This window comes from Amblyomma maculatum, chromosome 11 (assembly GCF_055883805.1).
Source record: "Amblyomma maculatum isolate TAMU_Amacu chromosome 11, ASM5588380v1, whole genome shotgun sequence".
In the NCBI taxonomy this organism is placed as follows: domain Eukaryota; kingdom Metazoa; phylum Arthropoda; class Arachnida; order Ixodida; family Ixodidae; genus Amblyomma; species Amblyomma maculatum.
The window spans coordinates 67215508-67240553 of record NC_139354.1 but is presented as its reverse complement, the minus strand read 5'-3'; the positions used below and the strand labels follow the sequence as shown (position 1 = coordinate 67240553).

The 25046-nt window shown below is 45.2% G+C and overlaps 1 protein-coding gene across 1 annotated transcript in view; it reads right to left on the bottom strand.

The window, feature by feature from the left end:
* Window positions 1–25046, bottom strand: part of LOC146174031 (uncharacterized) — a 346349-nt gene that overhangs the window by 112048 nt on the left and 209255 nt on the right. Inside the window, exon 3 of the mRNA XM_084583339.1 lies at window positions 14164–14674. Coding sequence (XP_084439465.1) covers window positions 14164–14440 — 277 coding nt within the window. The 5' untranslated portion in view covers window positions 14441–14674. The remainder of the gene's footprint in view (window positions 1–14163; window positions 14675–25046) is intronic.

Sequence of the window (25046 nt, the reverse complement as noted above, 5' to 3'; positions counted from 1 at the left end):
CTCAAGAGGCAGTGCCCTACTTTTTAAAGCTAGATCAGGGTGCCTTAGAACACGCAGCTACAAAAAGAAATTGAACAATGGAGATGACGCATGTGCTGTATGTGGTAACTCCAGTGAAACAATTGACCACATTATACTCGAATGTAATGGTATCCATCCGGAAGTTCATGCAGGCGCAATCACTGTTCCTGAAGCTCTGGGGTTTAGAGATAAGAGTGGCCGGGTGAATAAACCAGCGGTGGAAACTAGCAAAAAACGACTGGAAGATTCGTGGCTTAAAAGCAGAGAAGTGACATAATGTTAGTAATGTAGGAACAAAAATTTAATAAATAGAATGGTGCTTTAGTTAACCATTCTAAATCAATGTTTAAGATATAGGGAGAAAAATGAGCATGATAGCTACTGCCACCACCCTGTTTCAAAGGGGGCGCTCCTATATTCCATCCATCCAGCCTGTAAAGCTATTTTCACCTTTGTAATTCTACTATGCAAAAGCCCGTTTACAATGCGGTTCACGAATCGGACTTGAGCTGGAAGTAGACTCCTGCCATGAAATATGCCTGTAAAGCTGTTTTCACCTTTGTAATACTACTACTGCAAAAAAAGCCCGTTTACAATGCTGTTCACGAATCGGACTCGAGCTGGAAGTAGACGGCTCCTGCCAGGAAATATGCCTGTAAAGCTGTTTTCACCTTTGTAATACTACTACTGCAAAAAAGCCCGTTTACAACGCTGTTCACGAATCGGACTCGAGCAGGAAGTAGACGGCTCCTGCCAGGAAATATGCCTGTAAACCTGTTTTAACCTTTGTAATACTACTACTGCAAACAAGTCCGTTTAAAAGGCTGTTCATGAATCGGGCTTTAAAGGAAGTCACAACTTTACTACCACCCATTAAACGGTGCAAACACTTCCAAATATTCTGGCTTCGTCATCACACAGATTTCCGTGATATCGTGCAATTTACTCGCTTTCACGTGGCCCAGTGTAAATATCTGCGTGGCCAAAACATGAAGTGCATTGCAGATTTATGGCAGCATTACCTTCATGTCCTAGATAGACACTTTTTCGGTGCTTGCGCATCCACGCACACACGTCCTCCTGTCGGATGCATGTAAAATTGCTCAAACGTAAGCAGTGCCTGGAAATATACAATTCTTAACATGTTCGCTGGCTTAGCGTTTCTTATTTCCGCCCTTTTTAAACCATAAGGGGGAACATCTGAGACCTATGCTGGAACTGAAAACACACATTAACACCATGACATTCTGCGAATTTCCTAAGAACAATGTGACCAGCTTCATGCTCTTCTGAAAGTTTCATTGGGCGTATATGTTTAAAATTTATTGAAGGCCTCGAAGCTCCATCCAGAGGCCGTTTTGTCGTGCCTTTTCAAAACTATGCATGATACTTGAGCGCAGTCTGTGCAGGTTTATCGTTTGCTATAGGGTGGACTCTATTCACGCGATAGAGTAAGAAAGGAAGATCATCAGTTAACTAAAATTCATGTAATTATCTTGCTCACCAAAGCCTATTGGGCACGTAATTAAATGGCACGTTTCAAGACCGGTAAAATCAAAGCCAATACCAGTTATTAAAATTAGAGATGTGACATGGGGGGCTCATGATGTCAAACGCCATGAAAACATTTTCAGGGCGTTAGCTTTGTCCACTTGCGTGTTTCGTGTTATTCTCTATTTTTTCCTGCACCTATTGCATCATGCATTCACCAGATAGCGCCACGTATCTGTGCGCAGTAAACTCTGCGTCGCATGTTTTTTGATCTCGCGCAACGCAGCAAACGTCGTTGTCTTCAGCGTCGTGCTCAGGCACGAGAGCACCATGCTTTGGTGGTAGTTGTGGTGAAGACTTTTAATAACTCGAAATGAGTCTGTACAAGGAGGTATGATTGGATCAACCCTTACGGGGCTGGTCCTTATAAGGACCAGGTAGGGTCCCTGGTGAGGGACCCCAGAGGCGTTGGCCGCGGCCCGGGCGCGCTCCACCAAGGCCTTCTGGGCCTGTAGGTCGGAGCAGCCAAGCAGAGTCGCCTCTCAGTCCTCCCGGGTGGGGTTGAGGTTAGGGGGAGAGCAGGGTTGGGAGTGCTGCACCATCAATCTGGCCATGGTCTTTATCCCCGGCCATGTAAAGGCCTCTCAAAGGCGGTGGAGCGACTTCTACTCCGCCTTTATACTAGCACCATGATATCGCGGCAATCGACCAAGCCTACAGTGTGAAACTGTGACATTTTCTCGCGCTGTTTCTTCAGCTACTCCAGGTGGGCGCGAGAGTGTGTTCCAATTTTGCACTAAGCTTGGTCGGTGGTGACTATTACCTTCACACTGGCAAATAAAGGTTTCCTCGTCTTGTCTTTTTATCACTGTGCAGGAAATACGAATTCATCAAGATCCAATCGCAGAACGCTCTCGCCATGTGCGCTGAACATTGTCGCCTTCTTTAAGTTCCGCCGCTCTTTCATTTAAAGTAGTTAAATATGCTATGCACATACGCCAGCTTGCTAAATACAGATACCACAGCCGTGTCAGACAAGCTACCGAGACCATACAAAAGGAGAAACCAGATTATCCAGCTGCTGACAAGCTTACCAAGCGCGGAAACGAACCAAGATCAAAGCTACAGCAGCGCCTGCGGTCGTGGCTGATGGCTAACGCAAGTGAAACATGACCTCTAAACGCCTTGCAAGTTTTATTGCGAAAGCAATACTGCTAGCAGTTCGAGCCTTTGGCATGTCGTGGCGCCTCCATACATGACCTTTCACGTGACCGTGTGACGTCACGCCAGACCGAGAGACGGGGCCCCAGCTCGCGCCATCGGATGGTGGCAGCGAGGCCCTACACGGCGCTGTGTCGCAGCCGAGAGAGGGCGCTCGCTGTTTGTGACATCACGCTAGGAGGATAAATGGGGCTGTGGCTCGACTCCTCGCAGTAGTTAGGGCGCGGTCTTACGGTATGTGGGATGATGTGTATAAGGCGTATAAGGCCCATTTAAATGGGCAAACAAGAAATGAATTAAGCTACTAGAAGCAACCAATAGCAACCAACAGTAGCATCAGTGCACTTTCGCATTACTCCAATGTAGATCCTGCAATGCTCTAATTTTTTCAAAGTTGCTTTCGCACGCTAGAGATCGGTAAAATGGCGCCGTTTGAATGGTGTGCAGATTCAGTTTGCGTACTTTAGACGCCTTCGCATATGTGTGTAAAAGGAGTGACCTCGTACTTCTATGTGCAACATTGATGCGAGTTGGGGACAGTAGACCTATTTAAAACTGAAACTTTTCGTAGATGGGCTTCGCCGCTTGCCTAAGGAGCAAAGCCTGCTGAGTTGAGGAGAAATTGGACCAGCAGCAACAAGAGTGCAGAAACACAGACAAGTCGGACAATGAGAGATTATTAAATTCCATGCCTCGGCGGTGTCACGCGCAGATGACACAGAAGGCTTGCACGTGGATTACTGACGCCATTATAGGTTACTGCTAAAGGTCATTCATTATTTGGTGCTTCATTTGCGCAAAAAAAAAAAAAATCTCTTATCGCCGACACTTTTACAGAAAACGCAACGCAATTCTCTCATAAATTTGTTTTTGGTGCGAACTGCGGCTTAGTAAAGTAAGAAATATTATTCGATAAGGTTTCAAACATTTGGAATGTATTCCCATTACACTACTGCACTAGTTTTGGTCTGATGAAAAAATGAAAATTTAGAAATGTGAACTACCTGCCGCTTTTGCTAATTATGCAGCTCACGGCGAGGGGTTAAGCTTTATTACACTCAGCTAATTAAAGCGGCCTTTCATCACAAACACACTTGGCGTTATGTTGACGCTAAGCCTGAGAGCCCTGGCCGCTCTGAGGCGAAAAAAAAAATACAGGGAGCCAGCATTACAATACACGAACCGCGGAATTTGAAAGTTTCTCCGCGAGCATTAAAATGCCGAAAACAGGCACACGGCAAACAGTACGCTTCCACGTCGCGCATTAGTAGTCCTGTGCATCGGAGGTGTAAGGACCATTAATTACTTCCCTCTAATTATGCGTCGTGTTGTGCTCGTGGCGTTATGAGTATAAATGACTCCCGCTTCGTGATTATCCATTAGGTAAGTGAAAATGTACCTCGAAGCTATATGTAACACTCGGCTAGGAATCTTGTAAGCAGGAGGCGTCATATTTCGTCGCCAGCTAAAACAAAAATTGCGCGAAAATTTTTGTCCACAGTCTATCCCGCCGACCTTAACCGGATTTATATATAAATTGTAACGCTTAATTCATAAGGTTATGCGCATGTGCGTGGATAACATTCCGCGTGCACTTTCATAAAGCTACTGTATCTATTTTTTTTCCTTATAGCCTCCTCAGACAATTCAAACAATACACAACTAAAACACGCCAGTACAGACAGGCTTGGTTAGAAAGGAACTACCAATTATTCTTTCAGGAATCAGGTTTTTTAACTGCAGAGAACGAAGATGACACAACGTATATGTTCAAGCTCCTGGGCCTCCCCAGTTTGTGGAGGAAAAGGATGGCAGTGAGACATGCCGACACCTTTGTTCATCATACCCGTGAAAATTTTATTGAGAGTGTAACGTACGTTGCAGAGGTGTATCGCACACATTAACAAAGCCGCTGCAATGGATGGCTGTTCTTGAATATTTGGTTAGATTGAAAAAAATTTTAAAAGTACTGGATCTCGCGACCACGAAAAGCCACATTTTCGACAACATTAAGCCCGCAGAAAGCGGCATGAAAAGCTAAGTGTTGCGAAAAAAAAAAAAACGCAATTGCTACTTGAGGCTTTTGTGTGTCTTGTGACCTGAAAATATTAGGTACTGCAAGCTCGCCTACATTTTTTAATACCCTTTAGAGCGTTAGCTCTACTGCGTTTATTTTCGGGTTTCCCGTTATTCCTGGACCGAGTACCTTATGCGTTCCACAGATGGCACCACGTACTCCTGTTCCGCTTGTTGTTTCGGAGCAAATATCGTTGTCGTCATTTCGGCATGTGCACCGAACGTCCTCGTCTTCATCGTCATGGCCAGGCACGACAGCACTATGCTATCGGTACAGACGAGCGCGCCTCATGTAAAACAGCAACACAGTCTCTAGATGTGCAGTAAACATTATCGTCTTCGTGAATTCGTTAATTACGGCGACATTGCAACTAGTGTGGAAAAACAGAAAGGACAGCGACAAAAGGTACCGACGGGACAGCATGCTAGACTTTAAATGACGTTTAATACATACTTAACAAAATTTATACACTCGCATTAGGCGCATGCTGAGAAAACTGTCCCCCCCCCCCCCCCCCCCATCCCACTTTCCTTTATGAAGAAGCACGTTGTCATAACAAAGGGTAAATATTTAAACCAAGGTGACGCGCAAGTGTTTTGACAAATACATTATCTTTTTGCGTGGGGGTTATTGAGGGTGTGCTCATGCACTTATCCCCTGCCTTATCAGTTGAAGTCTAGCGTGCTGTCTCGTCGGTACCTTTTGCCGCTGTCCTTTGTGTTTTTCCACGCTAGTTGCAAAGTCGCAGTCATTAACGAATACACACCAACTAGTCGAACTGTCTTCCACGATGGTTGGTTGGTTTGTGGGGTTTAACGTCCCGAAGCAACACAGGCTATGAGAGACGCCGTAGTGGAGGACTCCGGAAATTTCGACCACCTGGGGTTCTTTAACGTGCACTGACATCGCACAGCACACGGGCACCTTGCTTTTCGCCTCCATCGAAAAGCTGCCGCCGAGGCCGGGATTTGATCGTCTTCATGAAATTCCAACCATACCGCTCCTTTCTGTAACCTAGGTAAATACGCCAGATATGCAGGCCAACTGGCTATAGGCAGAGACCTCAGCTGTGCCAGACAGGACTTTGAAGCCATCGAACCATGAAGAGCCAGGCTAGCCGGCAGTCGAGAAGCCTACCATGCGCGGAAGCGAGTCAAACTCGAAGCGGCAGCAGTGATACCTAACGCTCGTTAGACTTTTTTCAAGTGTGGTTAAACATCTATAGTTTTCACATAAAAGAATGCCTCTTGTAGCATAGCCAAACTAAAGTTGGTGGGGGCAGAAAGGACGTCATTATGTTAACTGGTCGGCCGGTGAACTATATTACATGAATGAAAAGTATTATAGCTGCGAACTTGACTTCAAATCCGGATATGAATAGTGAATGACCGTTAGTAATGCCAGTATCAAGTTTGATTTATAATACGTAAAACATGATTATAACCAGCGCTGTTTATTAAAAAAGATGCATCTCTTAATGCGCAATTCGAAAGTCGTGTGTCCGCAAATCAAAGTCTCTCGATTAAGACCTCAACCCAGATGCGCGCGCCTTTTTTTTTTTTTTTTTTTTTTTGGCGTCGCGTCAGCGTCTCGTCACGGAAGTCGTTGCTAGGAGCGAGCAGGAGGGGGTGATCGAGGCAGCGGAGGTGGCTCAGCTACAGAGCCAGTAGCAGGCTCGTGCATTTTCTTTTCCTTCTTCCTACAGCCTCAACAACAACAGGGGGTGATCAAACACATGATGGCATATTTACTGGCATCTGCAAGCTAAGGCATTGAGGGATCCTGCAACGTTGAACAATTATCCCTCATCCGTAGCTAGAATAGTCCTATTCAGCGGAGACGGGAATCTATTGGGTAGGAAGAGAAGAGGCAAGGGGAACAAAGGCGTGGAAGGAGCGAGGACAGAAGAGGAGCTTCTGCCTTCGCGGAAAAGGTCGGCGCCTGTGGAGGCGGAAAACGCTGCCCACGAGTGGATTGCCATCGTTTCCCGCCTGCGAAACATTTGCGGTTCCGACGCTGAGATCTGGCATTGCCACATCTCTGCGACGGCGGTAGCCGAGGCGCCAACACGGAGCCGAAGAAACGCTACTGGTTCGGTTTAAAACCCGACAGCAGGCGGCTGGCGCTTCGACAGTGACGAAACGGAGAGGCAGGCGTCCATATGCTGCGCAATGTCAGCGCATGTTAAAGATCATCAGGTGGTCGAAATTACTCCGCGGCCCTCCACTAAGGCACCTCCTCTCTATCCACTTTCAATCCGACCTTGATCCCTTCTTTTACGGCTTGGTTCTGGTGTCCACAAAGAACAAGTGCGGTATATACGATGACTTTCCCTTCCTGTGAATCTATTATTATTATTATTATTATTATTATTATTATTATTATTATTATTATTATTATTATTATTATTATTATTATTATTATTATTATTATTATTATTATTATTATTACGTAGTTCGGCCTTAAACGTCCCTCCGCGGCACATGTGTCACGTGTAATTCTCGCCCTTTCCTCGGCAGGAGGGGGAAGGCCAGATACTGCGCATTTCCCTTCCTGTGAACCAATCAATCAATCAATCAATCAATCAATCAATCAATCATCATTGTCAAACTGAGATAGAAACGGTCAAACTTTGTTGAGCCACAGTAGCCAAGGACAGCGGTGTTTTCCAAATCCCGAAGACAGATATGGCTATTATCAACAGTCAACAACAAATACCTAATTGATATCAGGTGTGTATCTGTAATGATTAAAACATGACTGATAGAAATAAGCTAACCATATTACTAGTTAACATGATTCGCCTGTTTCCTTACGTCCTCCAATACTTACATTACTCTGCCGAAAAAGCCGTGTCTTTAAAAAGTCTGTTTTTAAAGATTAGTTTCAGGCTCGCCTGAAACACTTAGTGTATCCACCTACTGTAGTGTGCAGGCTGTCGACGTCGATCACCACGGAAACCGTTACGGTCAGCTTATGTACAGGCTGCCTACCTCGATGTAAACCAAAGCTGACAATTTCGGAACAAGGTCGTAGTTATGGTGGGTTTAAGTTTGGTTTTGATTGGTTGAATGCAGGACGCATTCATGCTTGCTTCCTATGTTCCGTAATCGTACACTAAAACTGGGGGCTTCTAAGGTCAGCATTTGATAATGATTCACGCTCAACTAATCACCCATAGCCATGGTTTTTCATGTTTTAATTAAGACCAAATAAATAATTTCGAGCAAACAAAGTTAACAAACAGCACATTCTTAGTTCTGTGTTGAACTAAACGTCGTTACACTACGACTAAATTGTGATGTTGTAATTTACAATAATTTTCTCTACAACAGATTGCCGCCCAATCCCACAGCTGCTACTAGTATACTTATAGCTATGCAACAGCTGCTACGTTTACTACCAATGTTAATAAAAATTATGAGAATGCTTAGAACTTCTTGAACATGTGAAGGCGAAAGCCTAGTTGGACAATTACCCAAACTTTTAAATCGACATCTTTGATTCCCACTCCATAACATCGAACTCTACCTGTACACACTGTTCTTTACGGACACATTTTGTAGAGAACTTGCGGCCTCACTTTTCATATTTCGTGAGTCCGCAATTAAAAAGCATCGCCATTTTAACGGCGCAGGATATCCCGTCCAGAACAGTTCTTTTGGACACCTACTACGATCGAAAGCAAGGGCTCTGTCAAACAATGTAAGCCGCAGAGTGGAACATCGGTTTACGGCTGGCAGCCTAATTCGTCGCGACGGCCCATTATATAAATGGTTCCTGCATACCTCGAGTAGCCAGTGTGCCAAGTCTCGTTTACTGCCAGTCCACCTTACTTGTGAAAATTTGAAAAAAAGCTTAAAGAACTTCGGAGCTTAGCTCCGTGATGAGTTAGACGTTTTGCATTCTGAGCAGCTAATACTATAGCCTTGTTCTCGTTTACACAATGCCAGCTGCGGAAGTGATCACTTAAAAATCTAAATCAAGCACATCCCTGATCGGCGCCGTCTTTACCACGAGACAGATACCACAATACCATGTTAATATGCGAGAGTCACTCCTATAGAATTCATTCGCTGCTTCGAGAACATGGCTAGATTTGAAGTTTGAATAAAACAGCGAATATTTTACTATTGTGTCAAACATTTCACCCGGATATGGATCCGGAAGGAACGCTTGTCATTTCCTGCATATACAAATAGGCCAGGCAGGCAAAGTACCTTCAAGCACGCGCAGAAACTAACTGTTTAGCTGAGATGTGCCATGATGTGGGTGGGTAGAGAGGCGGATGAAATAGAAACAAGATAACTAAACCAGCAGCTATTTTATAAACGCTGGAATATACAATTTTCAGAATTTCGTCAGGAAAAAACAAGTCTGGGTGATCTTTAGATTTTGTCTGTCTCGACTACCTTCTGTGCAGCATAGTCCCTAGCAAAAGCTAGCTGATTGGTTTTCGCCCATGTCGCACCAACCAGACGTGCCAAGAATTCCTTTGGTAAGGCCAGCACTACAGCTTGGAAAAGTGGTCCCCTTTTTCATGCAGCTTTACACCTTCTTATGCAAGGCAAAAAAATCCGTCACGGTGATCTCGTTACAAGGTCCGGACACATCGGCAAAAAATTCGCTATTCAAAGCGCTTCGTTAAACTAAAATATGAAAACAACGTGCTGCGTAACAAGTCGCGCCCAACCGAGCTCACCGCAAAGCCGTTAAAGGCTTAGAAGATCCCTTCGTCCGATGTATTTGTCTTGAACAGAAGCAATTATAAAGCGGCGCCGCGTAACATGAAGTTTACATATAAAGCAATGGTTCTGGGAGGAACAAGGGTGTTCGCGATGTCGGAATTGAGAAATTGCCCGCACCAACTGCCAGCCAGATGTCACGGTATCAAAGAGGAGAAACGAAACAAAGAGCGGTGAAGTGTGTGAATTCAAAACTTAAAAGACAAATAATTTCGCTCTACGAAGAGGAAGGTTATACGCCACCGCCTACCCGGTTTCGCCCTCGTTCATCGGAAGGTGGCAGCCCGGTCGAGAAATCTGCCTCGCCGCGTGCGACGTTCGCACTTAATGGGACACGAGCAGCCATATTTTTCTCCAGCGGCCGTCGGTTCACCCTTGCCCGAACCATTAACAACGCCGCCGCCGCCACCGCCGCAGCCCAAATGCCTGGCGTCAATCGCGGCTCACTCTTTAGTCCCTATATTCCCCACCCCCCTCTTCGGTGCAGCTCCTGCTTTTTTTGTTTCATTTTTGCTCCTATACTTAGCGGCTTGTACACGATAACAAAGCAACAGCAACAGTATTCTAGGCGCGGTTCGGAGAGGTTGTCGGAACCGTAAATCCCTCTTTAATGAGAAGGAATGACACATCCACTCCGGTCCCTAATGGAAAAGTTAAGGCAGCCTCCGGAAGCTGCCGCTAGGGGTCCGGTGGTCGGAATAAGCGCCCCCTCTCGTCTAAGCCTACTCTTTAGCGCCATATTTCTTTTTGTTTTGTTTTGTTTTTCATTGCTTCTGGCGCACCTCAAACCTTGCCCCTCTACTCTCCGCTCGGATTCCCGCGTGTCCATTTTGTTCCAGCATTCTTCGATGCCTTCTTTTAGACGCCCTTCCGGACAGTCGATCGTTTTTCTGGAAAGCCGTGGTAGGAGAAGCTGAAAGCGGACTTAGTGTCGCAGAGGAAGCCCAACTCGTTCAAGGAGTCGAAAACGAAGTGGAGACTGGTAAGCGGCACAGGATTTGCGGGATAACAGGCACGGTAGCGTTAAGAAAGCAATCGTCCGATGCTTGCAACTTGTGCGGACGCGGAAGGCCATTAAAGAATCGGCGAGTTCCGCAAGAAGAGGAAAAGCCGGAGAGGTAACTAATGATGCGTTCTTCTCCGCACACTGGCTGCTGGCTATAAAAAAAATGAAATCGATTCAGGATCCTGCGGCTAAGTACAGTGTCAGGCCAAGATGAGAAACAAAAAAAAAAAAAGGCGGGTCTCAGTTTTAGTGTAACATTGTTCTCGTTCCTTCACGCTTCCTCTCTTACCAATCGTTTGTATGTCTTCAAGTAATAATATATTTAATTTAAATTTGTGGTACACGTTTCGCGCGCAGCTGAGGCACGCGTCATTTATTTTAATGACGCGCGCCTCAGCTGCGCGCGAAACGTGTACCACAAGTTAAAATTAAATATATTATTGAAGCCTGCCTTGAAGCAAATGACGTTGGGTCACCTGTATTCTATGCACAATAATCGTGAACACGTCTACACCGATGGCTCAGTTGCTTCAACAAGCTCCGCGGGGTCCGTAGTGATACCGTCGAGGTCCATCGTGCTGAGGATCAAGACGACGTACCCCACCTCTTCAACTGGTGCGGAACTGCCTGCCTTACGTGCAGCTATTGAATACATCGGCCAGGAACTTCCAGGTGTCTGGTCCATTTTTACGGACTCGAAAGCAGCGCTTCAAGGCGTTCAAGCTGCGCTACGTCGTGGATCACATGACCAACTAACTGCAGAGATCCGCGTGCTATACCACGACGCTACATCAAAAGGTCATGATATAATTTTCCAGTGGCTACCTGGACATTGCGGCATTGAGGGAAACCACCAGGCAGACCAAGTTGCCCGTTCTGCACACAACGACGGAACTACAGTGAACATTCCTATATCTAGAGTTGACGCAGCTTGTCGACTTCGTTCATTAGCGGCGGAGCTAACGCTTTCAGCCTGGAACAAAGGAGAATTTTCCAATCGATGCCTCAGGGAACTAGACCCTGGGCTGCGCCTTCGTGTTCCCCCTAACAAAGGGCGGCGCGAAACAACACTAATGTGCCGTATGTGGCTCGGTGTTGCATTCACCAAAAAATACGCTTATGTGATGAGAATGGCGGATAGCCCTAACTGTGAAAGATGCGGCTGCGAAGAGACCACACAGCATCTCCTTTGCGAGTGTCCTGCTTTTTCAAGCGAAAGATATGCGCTGCGTTCGGCTCTGGACCATCTTGACAGCCGTCCTTTCACAGAGGAGAAAATCATCGGCCCATGGCCACAGAAGGCGTCTAACGGCAAAGCCTTCAAAGCACTTATGTGTTTTATGAGAGACACAAACTTGATTGAGAAACTGTGACTGTGCTCCTCGCCGCCTTACCTTTCCTATCATTGTCTTCTTTCTCCTTTAAACTCCTCATTCCCCTTCCCCAGTGCAGGGTAGCAAACCGGAAGCTTTCCTGGTTAACCTCTCTGCCTTCTCTCTCTTTCTCTCTCTCTCCCGTTTCCTATAGGCGCTGAAGCCAATTTGGACTGCGGAAAAGCGAATGCACGATGCCTCCCCCCCCCCCCCCCCCCTAGAACGAGAAGACTGTACGGGCGCTCCTTGTCCGCTGTATTTCGCGCTGTTTCCACATACTGTCATACCAACTGGCTCGGCTGGCCGTGTTACTACATAATTGTTTTTCGAGCTGAATTCTAACATGTGCGAAGTATTCGCACAGATGACCTCTGGCTCTAGAAACTATCATGGGATGAGATCTTCAGGGTGTCGAGGTGGGCAGATAGGTAGGTGCGGGTGGGACCAAACGAATCGCTGTTTTGTGCTGTACACGTTGGTATACCATAATTGAGGACCTGGGATTAAATTCTCTAAAACTCGAGCTGACGCTCTTAATCGTGCGCCTTCGGCAGTCGAGCCCTTTTTTAAACGTTCCATCGGGCTGTTCCGCCCCGCTGAGGTTGATCTGTGATTAGGGTGTCCTACAGCAAAGTATGGCGAGCCGGTTCCGGTCCCGACCATGCGGGCCGTGCTTTGACTGGTGCGAACAGTGTGCTGTGCGATCTGAGTGCACGTTAAATAAACCCAGAATGGTTAAATTAGCACTCAACTGCGACGCCGCTCATGGCCTCTGTCGCTTTGGGACGTTTAATCCACATAACCTATGAACCACCTTTTGCATATCCCTGTGTGCTCCTCGTGGTTTTTGGCAGACAGGTCAATGACGTGAGACAAAGAAGATAGTTATTTCCGAAGGAACTGCCAGGCAGAATTGCATATCGTTGGACCAGTTGGGGTTACAACACTTTATGGACTTGTGCGTCTTGTTTACCGCCTATCAATCACAGCTACCGGTAATTATTCTCGATTTAGAGCTGGCTAATGAAGCTATCTTGTCATCCAAAACAACATACTTTTCATGCTGAAACGAATGTGTATATTTACCTTCCAAGTGCGGATCATTGCCAAACTTTTCAAAACGTAACGTAACGCATGATTATAAGGGCACAAATTCAATTTAATTACTATAGAATATATTATTTTCAACTCACCTTTCCGAACTTCTGACCCAGGCACCACTGACAAAAACTGGAGGAGTTCTTGCAACAAGCTTCAGGAATGAACCGAAACATGTAATCCAAAATGCACAATACTGCGACCCAAACGCTCATGCATATACGGTTAAGAAGGCCAGCCCTTACGGAAATGCCTTATCTGGACTTATAAAAAAAATCCAGATCAGGTATATGAGGAATTGGGCAGATATAATATATTAGGACAGATCTGCACCAGATAAGACATATCAGCCCAATTCCTGATTTGGAGTACCAGATAAGGCATATTTGTTTGTATATGCGTTATCTACCCAATTCCTGATTTAAAGATCTAGCCCGCATGGCATGTAGGTTTTGAACTATAGATCTTTGTATCTGCATATCAACATAACACTTTATTACAACATACACAAGACAATTTCAGTATTCCAGCTAAACATCCCGCACACTCAATCAAGTTTGTCAAGGGAAACCTGAATTTCTCCTTCATTTCAAAACTTACAGGAAAACAGCTTTGAAACCACAGGTTTTCTTTTTTCCCTGCCTATATGGAATCGCTCAATAGTACAAAAAACGTTACATGACACAGACAGTTGCCAATGCTGCTTACATTACCCTCCTTGTGGCCCATAACCCTTTATTTCAAAGAAGTACATTACCTACAACGCTTATTGAAACCCCACAAATGTTTTGGAATCATACTGATTCGAGTTAAAGCTTCAAGATTTCGCTGACAGATTAAAAGTTCCAAGCTTTTTAAAGCTTTTTTTTTCAACGTTATTTAATGAAGCCTCCATCGGGGAGTTTCGACCAACTCATTCATAATCGTACGGCCCTTCAAAGTTTCCTATTCACATCAGGCAACTGTAACTCTGTTGAAAACGATTTGAGAAAAAAAAAACGATCTAGCTCGGTTTCAACATGTAGGGCACGCTGTGGTCTCCTGTCATCGTTCAGGTTTTATCCAATTTCCTAAGAAATTATGAAGTAGTTAGTGACATGGTTAGCCCCATTCACCACTGAAGGTACTCACCGATGATGGCGCACACGGACACGAAGGCGACGGAGGCCACGAAGTACCAGGTGAGGTTCCTGTCCACCGGGTGGGTCAGGAGCTTGATGGGTGCGCTACGCATGTATCGCGGTGTCACCACGGGGGGCTCCTCCGGCTGCTGAGACGACTGCTGCTGCGACGCCCTGTTTCCGGTCCCAGAGCCCCCGATGCTGGTCTGGTCCAGGTCTATAATCACTTGGCGGTGGTCGGCCACGGAGCCCCGGCTAACGTAAGGTGGCGGCCGGCCGTCCTCCATGCATTCACCGGTGGGGTCACCGGGAACGGCGGAGGGTCATGGAAGCGGCGGCGGCGAATTCGTGCAGGTTGCCTCCACTGCTGCTGCGGCTGGCGCTGCTGTAGCTGGTGGTGCTTCTCAGGGTGCTGGTACGACTTGTACTGCTAGTGGTATCGTCCGAAAGTTGGCTTTTCCGCCGGTATTCGCCGCGCAGGCGTCCGCCCCAGTGGTACGGCCACGTTGTGGTCATGGCTCCTGTAAGACACAGAAGAAAGAACAGGACGCTACAACATCGCTTTCGCCAGCAGAACATGCTAAGATTGGTCATCAATCTTATCACCGTCATTGTTCTCCGCGGGATAATCGTTATCGGTCCTGTTGTGATCAGAGCTTATTATGAGAGTTTTGTCGACTAAGAATATTAGTTCAGTTTTCTTAAAATGAACTGGTTATTATCGAACACACTGCGGAATGACCATAGTTTTGTGCACCATCTAGCATATCAGTTGCTAAACAAACTCTTATCTGGACTTTGTAGGTGCGCACACGTGGAGTGTTTTGGTCTTCACGAATAAAACCTAAAATTAAGCTAGGACAAACTTCCCCGACACGTTACATTCAAAGAACCACAACATTCGTCGTAACTCGAAACATTTACCATCTCAGGAACGTCTTCTTTTAATATGCCCACTGTGCTTATTTTGCATTAATATGCAAAGAAAGGTAAACCAGCGCAGAACACGGGACAGGAGCTAGAAAACGACCCATAACGCAGTGTTACGTTACAATAGCCAGTTATCTTGGGCTAGGCGGGTAAAGGCGAGTTGAGTTAAGTGCATGTCATATACTCTAATATACATGGAAAGTCAATAGTAAAAGGCCTATACTTTCGAGCTTAACATCCAGTCGATTAAGGTAGGAAAGAAAAGTTATTATTGCCTGACCACATACGAAATAGTTAAAATCTGCAAGCATGCACTATCTAACTTTCCACCGATTCAAACTGGCTAGTTACATACTGGCCAGACTGAGGTCGCAATGTTTGGAAGTGCTGATAGTGAGGCGATTTATACTAGAGTGGTAACAGACTACACTCGCGAGTACCTCGTCCCGTTCGGTTTCTCTACCCATGACGAGCCTTTAACGCCGACACATTACTGTAGAGGTTTCCTCCACCTTCTGCGTTATATGTAACATCAAAAGCACGCCGCAATACACACATTTAATTAGCTATTAGCCGTACGGTGCAAGACCGCTGCTTAAAAGCCCACGATATTCGTTTGCTTGTTTTATTTTTGACAGAGTACGACACAAGAACAAATCTCAAAGTAATTTACAGAGTACTGCCATGGTTCACGAGGCAAAAGGCGTTTAGTGAACGCCTGACGAGGCCTCGTCACCGAATACATTTCACTACTGGATATACAATCTGCCGGTCGCGCGATTAACAAACAAAAAAAAGAAAATCATGACACAGGAATAACACTTCATCTTTACACACAAACTGCATCAGCAATGCACATCGAGACCCGTGTTACACAGCATATATACAGCAACAAAAACAAAGATGGAGCATATATACGAACACAAAACATATATATGCAACAGAAATACACTATAGAGGTCACGTACACGTTAGGAACCCATTGTGCGCCAACAGAATCCTTCTATGGTCTGTTTTCAATGTTTAAGCATCAACAATATAACAAAACAGAGTAACGTAGTGTGGCAGGGCGTCTGAATAAGGTAGGTATTATGTTTTATCCAGCTGGAATTATTTTACTTGTTTTTTATAACCACTTATATAATTGGTGTTACAACCAATTCCAACTAACTTGTGAAACAACTTTAATAATGCGAGAGTTTGAGATTTAAATGATTGCATTCCATATGATGCTCTGCCCATGCTACCCTTGCAACCCAATTTTCCAAAAACCCTGTGAAGACGACCAAGCTGGTTTTGGAAGATGGCCTGTGGTTGAGGCGACTGCAGCATGGCTACACCCCCACCTTCCTCCTAGGGCCCAAGCAGTACTCTCATCACGGAGTTGCTCTCCTAGTTATAATACCTTCCGTCCAATACGTTTATCTCCATGGTGATCCTATGTTTTCCTCGGCACTAAGTAAACCGTGCAACGGCGAGGTGAGGCAACCAGCAAGCGCGTCATCATATTGTCCCGTCATAGTGACAAGGCCGCAGACGCAAAAAAAAAATAAAAAAAAAGGTGACAGGTATAATAGCACTGAAATCAACCCTTTATTGGACTGACGCTCCCGGGAAAGAACTAAGCAATCGGCGGCGGCGATAGCAGCAAACGTCCTCGCTGGTCGTCGAACTAAGAACGCCAGTTGCATTCAGCGGTGCTCAATTTTAATTCGGCGCAGAATCATCTAAATAAACCAGACAGGATGCTGGACTAGCCTTCAACCATTCCAGACTAATCTCGGGTATCTCACTATACAAAGAAAACGATAAAGTCCCTTTTCGCAGCACTGCCCTACTGAAAAACCAAAAGTTCTATCGGGCAATAACCTCACAAAATCTCACCAAATCGCGTGGACTCTCATACGGTGGACATCATTATCATAAAATGTTTTGCATAATTTATGATCATTTACAAGAAACAATGAGATCTTATGCAATTATATGCGATTTGTATGTGATTTCTTACGCGAATTGAGTGAGATTGTGTGAGAAAATGTGAGGTTATTGCCTCATACAATTTTTTCAGTAGGGTCAGCACAAACAAAGAGCACAAAATCGCTCAATGCGTTGCAACCACGGTGTTAAGGCCGCATACTGGCGGCGGTTGAAAACAACAAATAAAGACTTGTAACCTTCGCGGCAATATTGTGTTCGCCTACTAGCGTAACGGTATCTCCAGAAGCAAAGTGCCCTGCTCTCTCCGCCGAAACATGCATAGGATACCATCGGCTGACCACCATACTGCCGATTAGTGAACATATTAGCCAGCCGGTAACAGCTGGCCAATTTCTCTCGAAACCTATCTAGCCAGCGAGATGGTTACGTAAGCGTGGGGTCTCCTAGAGTACCGGTTCCTGCGTGCTCTACATTCTTCGTCTTGTTCACTGGCATTGCTCCGTTCTTGTGCGTTTTTTTCCAGGGGTATCGATCGAAGCGGCAAGGGCCTAACAGTTCGAACCTGTAACTACGGACGCGTGGGCGAGGTAGTGGGCAGTGCTATTACTATCAAAGTAACTAATAGAAAGAGCTGCTATCAGAGTTACCATTAGAGAGTCTAAACTATTTTTATGTAGAGCTGAAGGCTGTATCGACTTCCTAGCAGTTCCACCATGTAACTACGGACGCGTGCGCGAGGTAGTGGGTTGTGCTATTACTATCAGAGTAACTAATAAAGAGAGCTGCTATTAAAGTTACCATTAGGCAGTCTAAACTATTTTTATGTGGAGCTGAAGGCTGTATCGACTTCGTCTCGCTGACTCTATGTTATTTTTAGTCTCGGCACTGTCCATAGAACGTACAGCAGCCTGCTGGCCCTCCTAGTTTCTCAGCGTACACACACTCCGCCAGGCAGACGTTTCAAATTGGAAAGCAGCAAGAAAACAAGGACTCTTAAAAGCGTTTTGCAACAAAGAACAGTTGGGGAACTCAAGAAAAAAATGGCCGTGCGAGGGGCTGAATGGACTAATATATTTTTGTGTGCCGATCAAAAGGTGGAGGGGATGGAGGGGGGAGAGAGCATCGTCTTCGATATCAGCAGTGACTGCTCCTTACTAAGGGCTACCATTCTATTTATCACGAGTAAGAGCTACTCCAGATATGTCGGCCGAAATAGGTGTTTTTGTGCCGATTCAGCACGTGGCTTTCAAAGTGCTGAATTCCTGTCCTAGACATCATTCCGAAAAACCTTGTTTCTGCTAGAGTCTATAGTGCAGTACGTTGCATCGCCCATCGAGCTGTTTGCGACAGGTACACAGTGTTTGCGCTCATCGCCGGGAGGTTGTAGAACACGTGCTGTTTGTATAGCCGAAAATACGTGCAAGTCCGCCGTGCAAGAGTCCAAAGCCAACGTATAAGGTAAAGCTGCAACGTGGGAGGAGCGAGCCAGTTTTATTTATATAAAATACGGGCTACAATGTAATGCTGACTTATGTTGACTTATTACGGCCTTATAACAGCAACCACGCTGCTTTAACTGACAATGGGACTTTATCAATGTACAAACAGCTATCAAATGAAATTGCAAATGTCAGTGTCAGAGGTTGTTTTAAAAACAAATTACGGAAGAACTAGTTTGAGGTTATATGAAGGATTTGAGCATAAAGGCGCCTGTCAGTGGTGTGTTTCGAAGAATATCCAGTGAAATGACCGTTTGTCGTCCCTGCGTTCGTTCCTTCCTTTGTCCTTCCGTGGAAGCTGTGAAATGAAGTATATTTTTTACGGATCTCTAAGGATAGGTCACTATGCGAAAGTGATCGCAAGGTCAGGTATACTTCGAACGATTGTCAACATCACCCTCCAATTTGAACGACCCACCCCTTCCCTCCCGAAGAACGGCCAACACAATTATACCAACTGTCAGTAAACCATTTGTCGATTACACAATAAATGCCTAATTAGTACTGAGCTAAAGAATTTCAATAGAGCGGCCAAAATGCAAGCAGTCCGAAGATCGAAAAAGCGAAAATTTCCCGCAGCTTTTCTGTCTTCCTTTAAAACACTACGGCTGACAAGAGGGGAGACGACATCGCCTAGGGAGCAATGTTTTTCATACTAAGCGCGAATTCCAGCCTCAATTTCGCCTAATGCGATTGGTGCGAGACTGTGGATGCAGGCCTATGCATTGTTGCCGGGACATGCTGCTCCATTCGCCTTCTCCCACGCTTCGCTTCGCGCGCCCTCACCGTCCTACGGCTGTTGCTATTCTCACGCGGTGTGGACACAGGCAGACACGGGCCAGCGAGCCCGGGGTTGAGGCGGGGGAGGGGGCGCAGAATCAATACGTCTGGGGAGCTACGGCAGCGCATATGAGAGGGCCGGTTAGAACCGTCGTCACCCTTCTTTTCCCCGCCATACTTTCTCCGTTTCCTTCGTCTCCTTCCCATAGCGCTGCCACGGACCCTTCCATTTCTCTGTTGTGACTAGCCTTCCCCTCCACCTCCTCCACTTACTCCCGTTGTTCTAGCATTTTGCCATTGTTAGGTTCTTCCAATTGTGACCATGTCGATCCTCTTCGCGCGCCAGAGACCACGCATTATAAATTAGCGAATGGTGTGGTGTCTGTAGCGTGCCTCGAAAGAGTCAAGTTTTGGGCTGTTAGTATTCTGACGTCTCATTTATGTCACTTGGCGCAAAGGAACGGACTGTGGAAAGGAAAAGAAAACAAGACGGACATAGGGCGACATGTTGACAAGAATGGCAATATAACGTTGTTTCACAGTGCTGAGCTTTGAAGCGTTATGAGTGCGATAAATGCTACAAAAAATATTTGTCGATCGAGGAAAAAACAAAGTTCACTCGTTCCACCAGCCGGGAAACCGACTGAGCGATAAATTTCTTCATGCTCATGATCTACTAGTTCTCCGCAGGCAGAACTTGACCTTTGGCATTTTCGCCGGCAATATGGCGAACGAATTCACGACCCTTGCCACTTCACGTATATATAGTCAAAGAAAACCGTCTTCTTTCCACCTGTACGATAAGAGCTGACTCAAAACACTCACCATTGGTGCCAATGGTGCATTGTCGCCAGCACAGCAACGCAGAACTATATCTGTACACAAGATAGAGCTGTAAATGTGGCATTACTAAACAATTTGGCTAATTCAAAAAGGTTCAAAAACCCCTCGGTTTGGGCTAATTGGTGATGGTATATATTCTCAAGATGAAAGGTGAGCGCAAACGCAACAAAACACATAAAGTGGATTTATTTGCCTATTTAGTGGGTTCTATTGTGTTTGAGCTCACTTTTCACCTTAAGAACACCACGAAAACGCATACACTAGAAAGTGTGTGCACACCTGTCAACACAATTTCTAGCACACAGGTAGCCTGTCACCCTCCTGCGTTTCTCTCTTTCTGTCCCCTTCTCGCCTAATCGTCTCTGCCTTCAGGCTGCCAGTTCCGGTATCCACATACAACAAAAGATTTAATGTCACTTGCCTTTTTTCATTTCGAAACCTAATCGCATATTGCCCCGCACTTCCTCGGTATTTTTTTTTTCCTGATTTCATGTTACCACCCTTTATTCGAAAGCAGCTAAAGAAGACAATCGGGGCGTCCGTTAAACGATATCTGAAACGTCGATTTTGCGGCGATGTATTCGCTTTTTCATGGGCGTGTAAAGCTAGCATTACATGGCGCTGTGTTCACCAAGCTAACGCGATGTCCCTTTTTTATCGCCATCTCTCGAGGACTCAGACACCGCATGGATCGATCAAGATTCATTGCAAGTCATGGCCTAGTCATGGCCTTGACTAGGCCTAGTCTAATCTAGTCATGGCCATTTTAAAGCGCACCAACTTGTATGCAGACACATCAGAAGTACACCTACTTTTCACCACACACTGAAAAAAAGTGACAACATAAGCTGTATCACTTTGAAGGCGCAGTTAGGACACCCATGCGAAATGCTCCATACATTATAAACAACCAACTCGCCCAAACCTAACATAACTTGGCTAAACTAATCTTAATACTGTATGTAATGCAAACGCATACAAATTTTAGCTTCATTGCGCGTCGAAGAGTCTGGAATGTTACAGAAAGACATGCAGTATCTTGACAAACGAAACAAGATCGAGCACCGTCCTGAAATGCACGAATGGTAATTAGTCAAAATGCGCGATCGTGTGAAGTTATGACGTCACAGAGCAAACGCTGATCTGTGCCGAAAAAACCACGGCCACTGTCCAGAAAGACGTAGAAAGCTATATACCACTGATCAGAGTTTGGTCCCTTAAGGTTATGACGCCACGCTGAAAACGCTCAATGGCTGCACAAAAAAAATCTATGACCGCTGGCAGGAACTCTGAAATTCGAGAGGCCTAAATTCATATATACCTTTTTCTCACATAAGCGTGCAAAAAGTTGTGGGAGGAGGTGGTAAGTCGGTTTGGCAGACGTGGACGAACATGAAAACTAACACAGAGCAAAATTTAGCTGTACACTTAATTATGTTCTGCCTTAAAAGCAGAGGCGAACGTGATAGCGCCTTTAAGCCTAACATTTAGTGCGAAATCACTACGCTTATCACCACCGGCGAAGAATATTGTCCGATCTTGTTTGTTTCGTCACTCTGGTTGGCTACGCCGTTCTGTGAGGTCACAACCACGTGGCCTCGCATGGATAGTTTAAACTCAGATATAGTATTATAGCATTATAGCATTCTTATAGGGTACAGTACAAATAAAGTGTTTTATAGTATATAGTGTTACTAAAGAGTTTTAGACTAGACACCTTAAATTCAATTAAAAAAGGAACCTCTCTTTTACTGTACACAAACAATACTGCGAGCGTTTATGAAAAAGAAATGCGAGGAAAAATGAGCTACAATTACTAATCAATCTACAACTATGGCTCGAAAAGCCTCAATAGAGAGACTAAGGCAATGCATCAACTGCAGGAAGGTAGAAAAAAAAAGGAGCAATAGCTGTACCACCGTGCTATACTGTGTCTAAATGTAGCGACACTACAATCACATACATTGTGACATGGCAGTAGCATTTCTTAAAATGCAATAGAAGTTTCGAGGCTTGCATAGTTCGGATTGTGAGCGTGTGAGAACATGCTTCTATAAGGCAGCATTCTAGTAGTGTCTACTACAGTTTTGAAGAAAGTTGTCATTAGTACATAAGTACAGCCCCTTGAGAAATGTTTTCAACGCACTACCTGCTCACTTTTAAAAAGCATTCGCTTTGCTTCGATACCTGCATCCTATCTTACATTAGGAGCACTTTGCGAGATGATCTTAACACTTCATTTTACGCACATTTTTTTTTTTTTAAGCATGAGAACTCGGTCCTCTATTTCGGCTCCAAGCTTACTCGGCGGCGTCGAGCTCAACGCCCCCAACTTCTTCAGCCGCAAGCGCGGCTGTTCTATTCTCATGGAACATAAAAAGCATCGCAAGGCAGTGAGCCGACCTAGCGCCTTCCCAATCGATACGTCCGGTAGGATAGCGAGTGGAGGGTTGGCTGCACCGGATGCGTCTCATCGAACAACACAGGCTGCGGGTCGGCGTCTTGGGGGCATCTGGCGGCAGGGGCTGACTGACGAAGCGAAAGCAGAGTGGGTTGCGTCAATTTGAGTTTGGCTGAATGCGTCTGGTGTCATTACGCTTCGACTATTGTTCACCAAGTCCCCATCTTCTACTGTGACTGAGAATACGCGAGCAAGAAAAATAGTAAGCACTTTGAACTGTTTGCATTAATGCGCGGGCCTGCACTAGGGATGGTACGCTTGATAAACTTTGGGATGATTCCGAAGGTAATTAATGAGGCGCCGTCCGTGAAATTGGTCGGGAATTCTCTGCGCTTCTGCTCCCTGTCACCATTGCCTACGGGCCCTAAACAGCACTTACAAGAAAAATAATCTCCGCTTCTAGGACATGAGCGATGTGAACAGAACGGTTAGGAAGAGCCATAGCCGGCTTTATAATAAAGCCGGTCATGAGAAAAACATGACACGGTTCAGGTTGCTTATTGTCCAGCATATCTAAATCAAGCAACTTTTTTGATAATCTGCAATTCGAGGTATTAATAAATGCACCATCGCTGCTTGATGCAACTTACTACAGCCACTCTGCGTAATTTTAGCTAGAATTCAATAAATCGAAATTTATTTATTTATTGTCAGCAATATCATGCTCCGGTAAAATGACGCTTTCGTTTCTGTGGTATAATTTCCATCAAGAAGCGATGGTACATTTAATACCGGAAATTGAACAAAGATCATATCCGTTGTCTGATTTAGATATGTTAAAGATGAAGCAACTTGAGCCGTGTCGTGTTCTTCCTAAGCGTCCTGCTTACGTCGCTCGTATCCTAAAGGCAGAGATGCGGGCTTGTTTGTGTTTCTTGTAGATGGTGTTCAAGGTCCGCAGATAAGGGTCACAGGGAGCAGGAACGCAGATAATTCCAGACCAATTTCACAGACGAAGCTTCAGCAAATACCTTCGAAATCGGCCCAAAGTTCATCAAGCGTACCTGTGCAAGTATGCAGGCCCGCAGACTTAAACGAACGAAGCAGGGCGTTTTTTTGGCACTCGCATGCTCTCAATCCAGCGATGAGTTTTAGATTGAATGAACATTAGTCTAAGCGTAAGATATTAACAACACTACACATTTTAAACTAAAATTGGTTTTGAATAATTACCACGAAGCGATCGTTATCTGAGTGGGATAGCACCAGATGTCTCGTACTGATGCATTGGTATGAAATATCCGGCAATAGATTTTATACAAACGAGTCTTATCATCCCCCTCAGTAGCAGAAGCAGCCTTTCTGCGCTAACTGAACGATAAAGGCCTTTCCTACACGTTGCCCATTCACCCTCATCTGCGCCAGCTTTGCCAACCTTGTCCTCAAAACTTCAGAATCTCGTCCGCGAACCTGCCTTCATATCACCTACCCTGATCGTGCCCAATTCCGTTTGTTGAATTTGAGTAACATTTCTGTAGCTCGTGTTTATTCGCTTCCCCACTCTCTTTCCCCCTGTCTCAAGACGTTGCCCTTGTCATTTTTTCCTTTCCAATACTCTCAACGTTGTGCGCGATTTAATTGGAATCCTTTTCGTTAGCATCCACGTTTCTGGCTCAGAAGTGAGCACCGCTAAGATACATACTTTCTTCTTTCGTGGAGACTAGGAAACTCAGATTTAATATCTTAGAGCACGTGCTGATTCAGCACCACCCAGTTTTATTCTTCTAGTTATTTCACTTTCGTTTTCTGCGCTTATGATCACTATCTGTCACAAGCAAACGTATTCACTTGACATTTCAGCGTGTCGCCTCCTATCGTAAACTGCTTTTACCCTCCAGCGCTTTTGAACGTTACCTTAATTTTCGACATATTAACTCTCAGTCCCGCTGTTCTTCACCTGTCTATACTATTCATCACTCATTACAATTTCCATCTGAATTGCCTAAAAAGGCAGTATCATCAGAGAATCGCAGGTTACTGAGGTTATCTTCAACAAAGCTAGTCTCTATCTGTTTTCAATACGTTTAACAATACTTCGGTTGAACAATCAGGATTAATTTTATTTTCTTTATGTAGGACTGTGGTTGCTGTGCAGTCATGATAGTCGTCTTCCAATGTTTTCACATGTGGCTGATCTAAAACCTGGTTCCGCAATGCAGGGCTGCATAACTGCCGAGTTTTCGACCGAGTCAAAGGCCATCTCGTAATCTATGTAGCCTATTATATGAGTTGGTTATATTCCGCGCATTTATCTAGCTCCTGGTTGCTAGTGTGGTCATGATATGTTGTCGAGTAGCCTTTAAAAAATGAGGTTTCAACGCTGCTGAACCGAATATGGAGCGAAAGCATAACCTGCCGGTGACCGAGCGTTCTTCTTTATCTTCCTCTCCTTCGTGCGCTTCTTGCCCTTCCTTTCCTTCCTCTTCCCTTTCTTATTCTTCC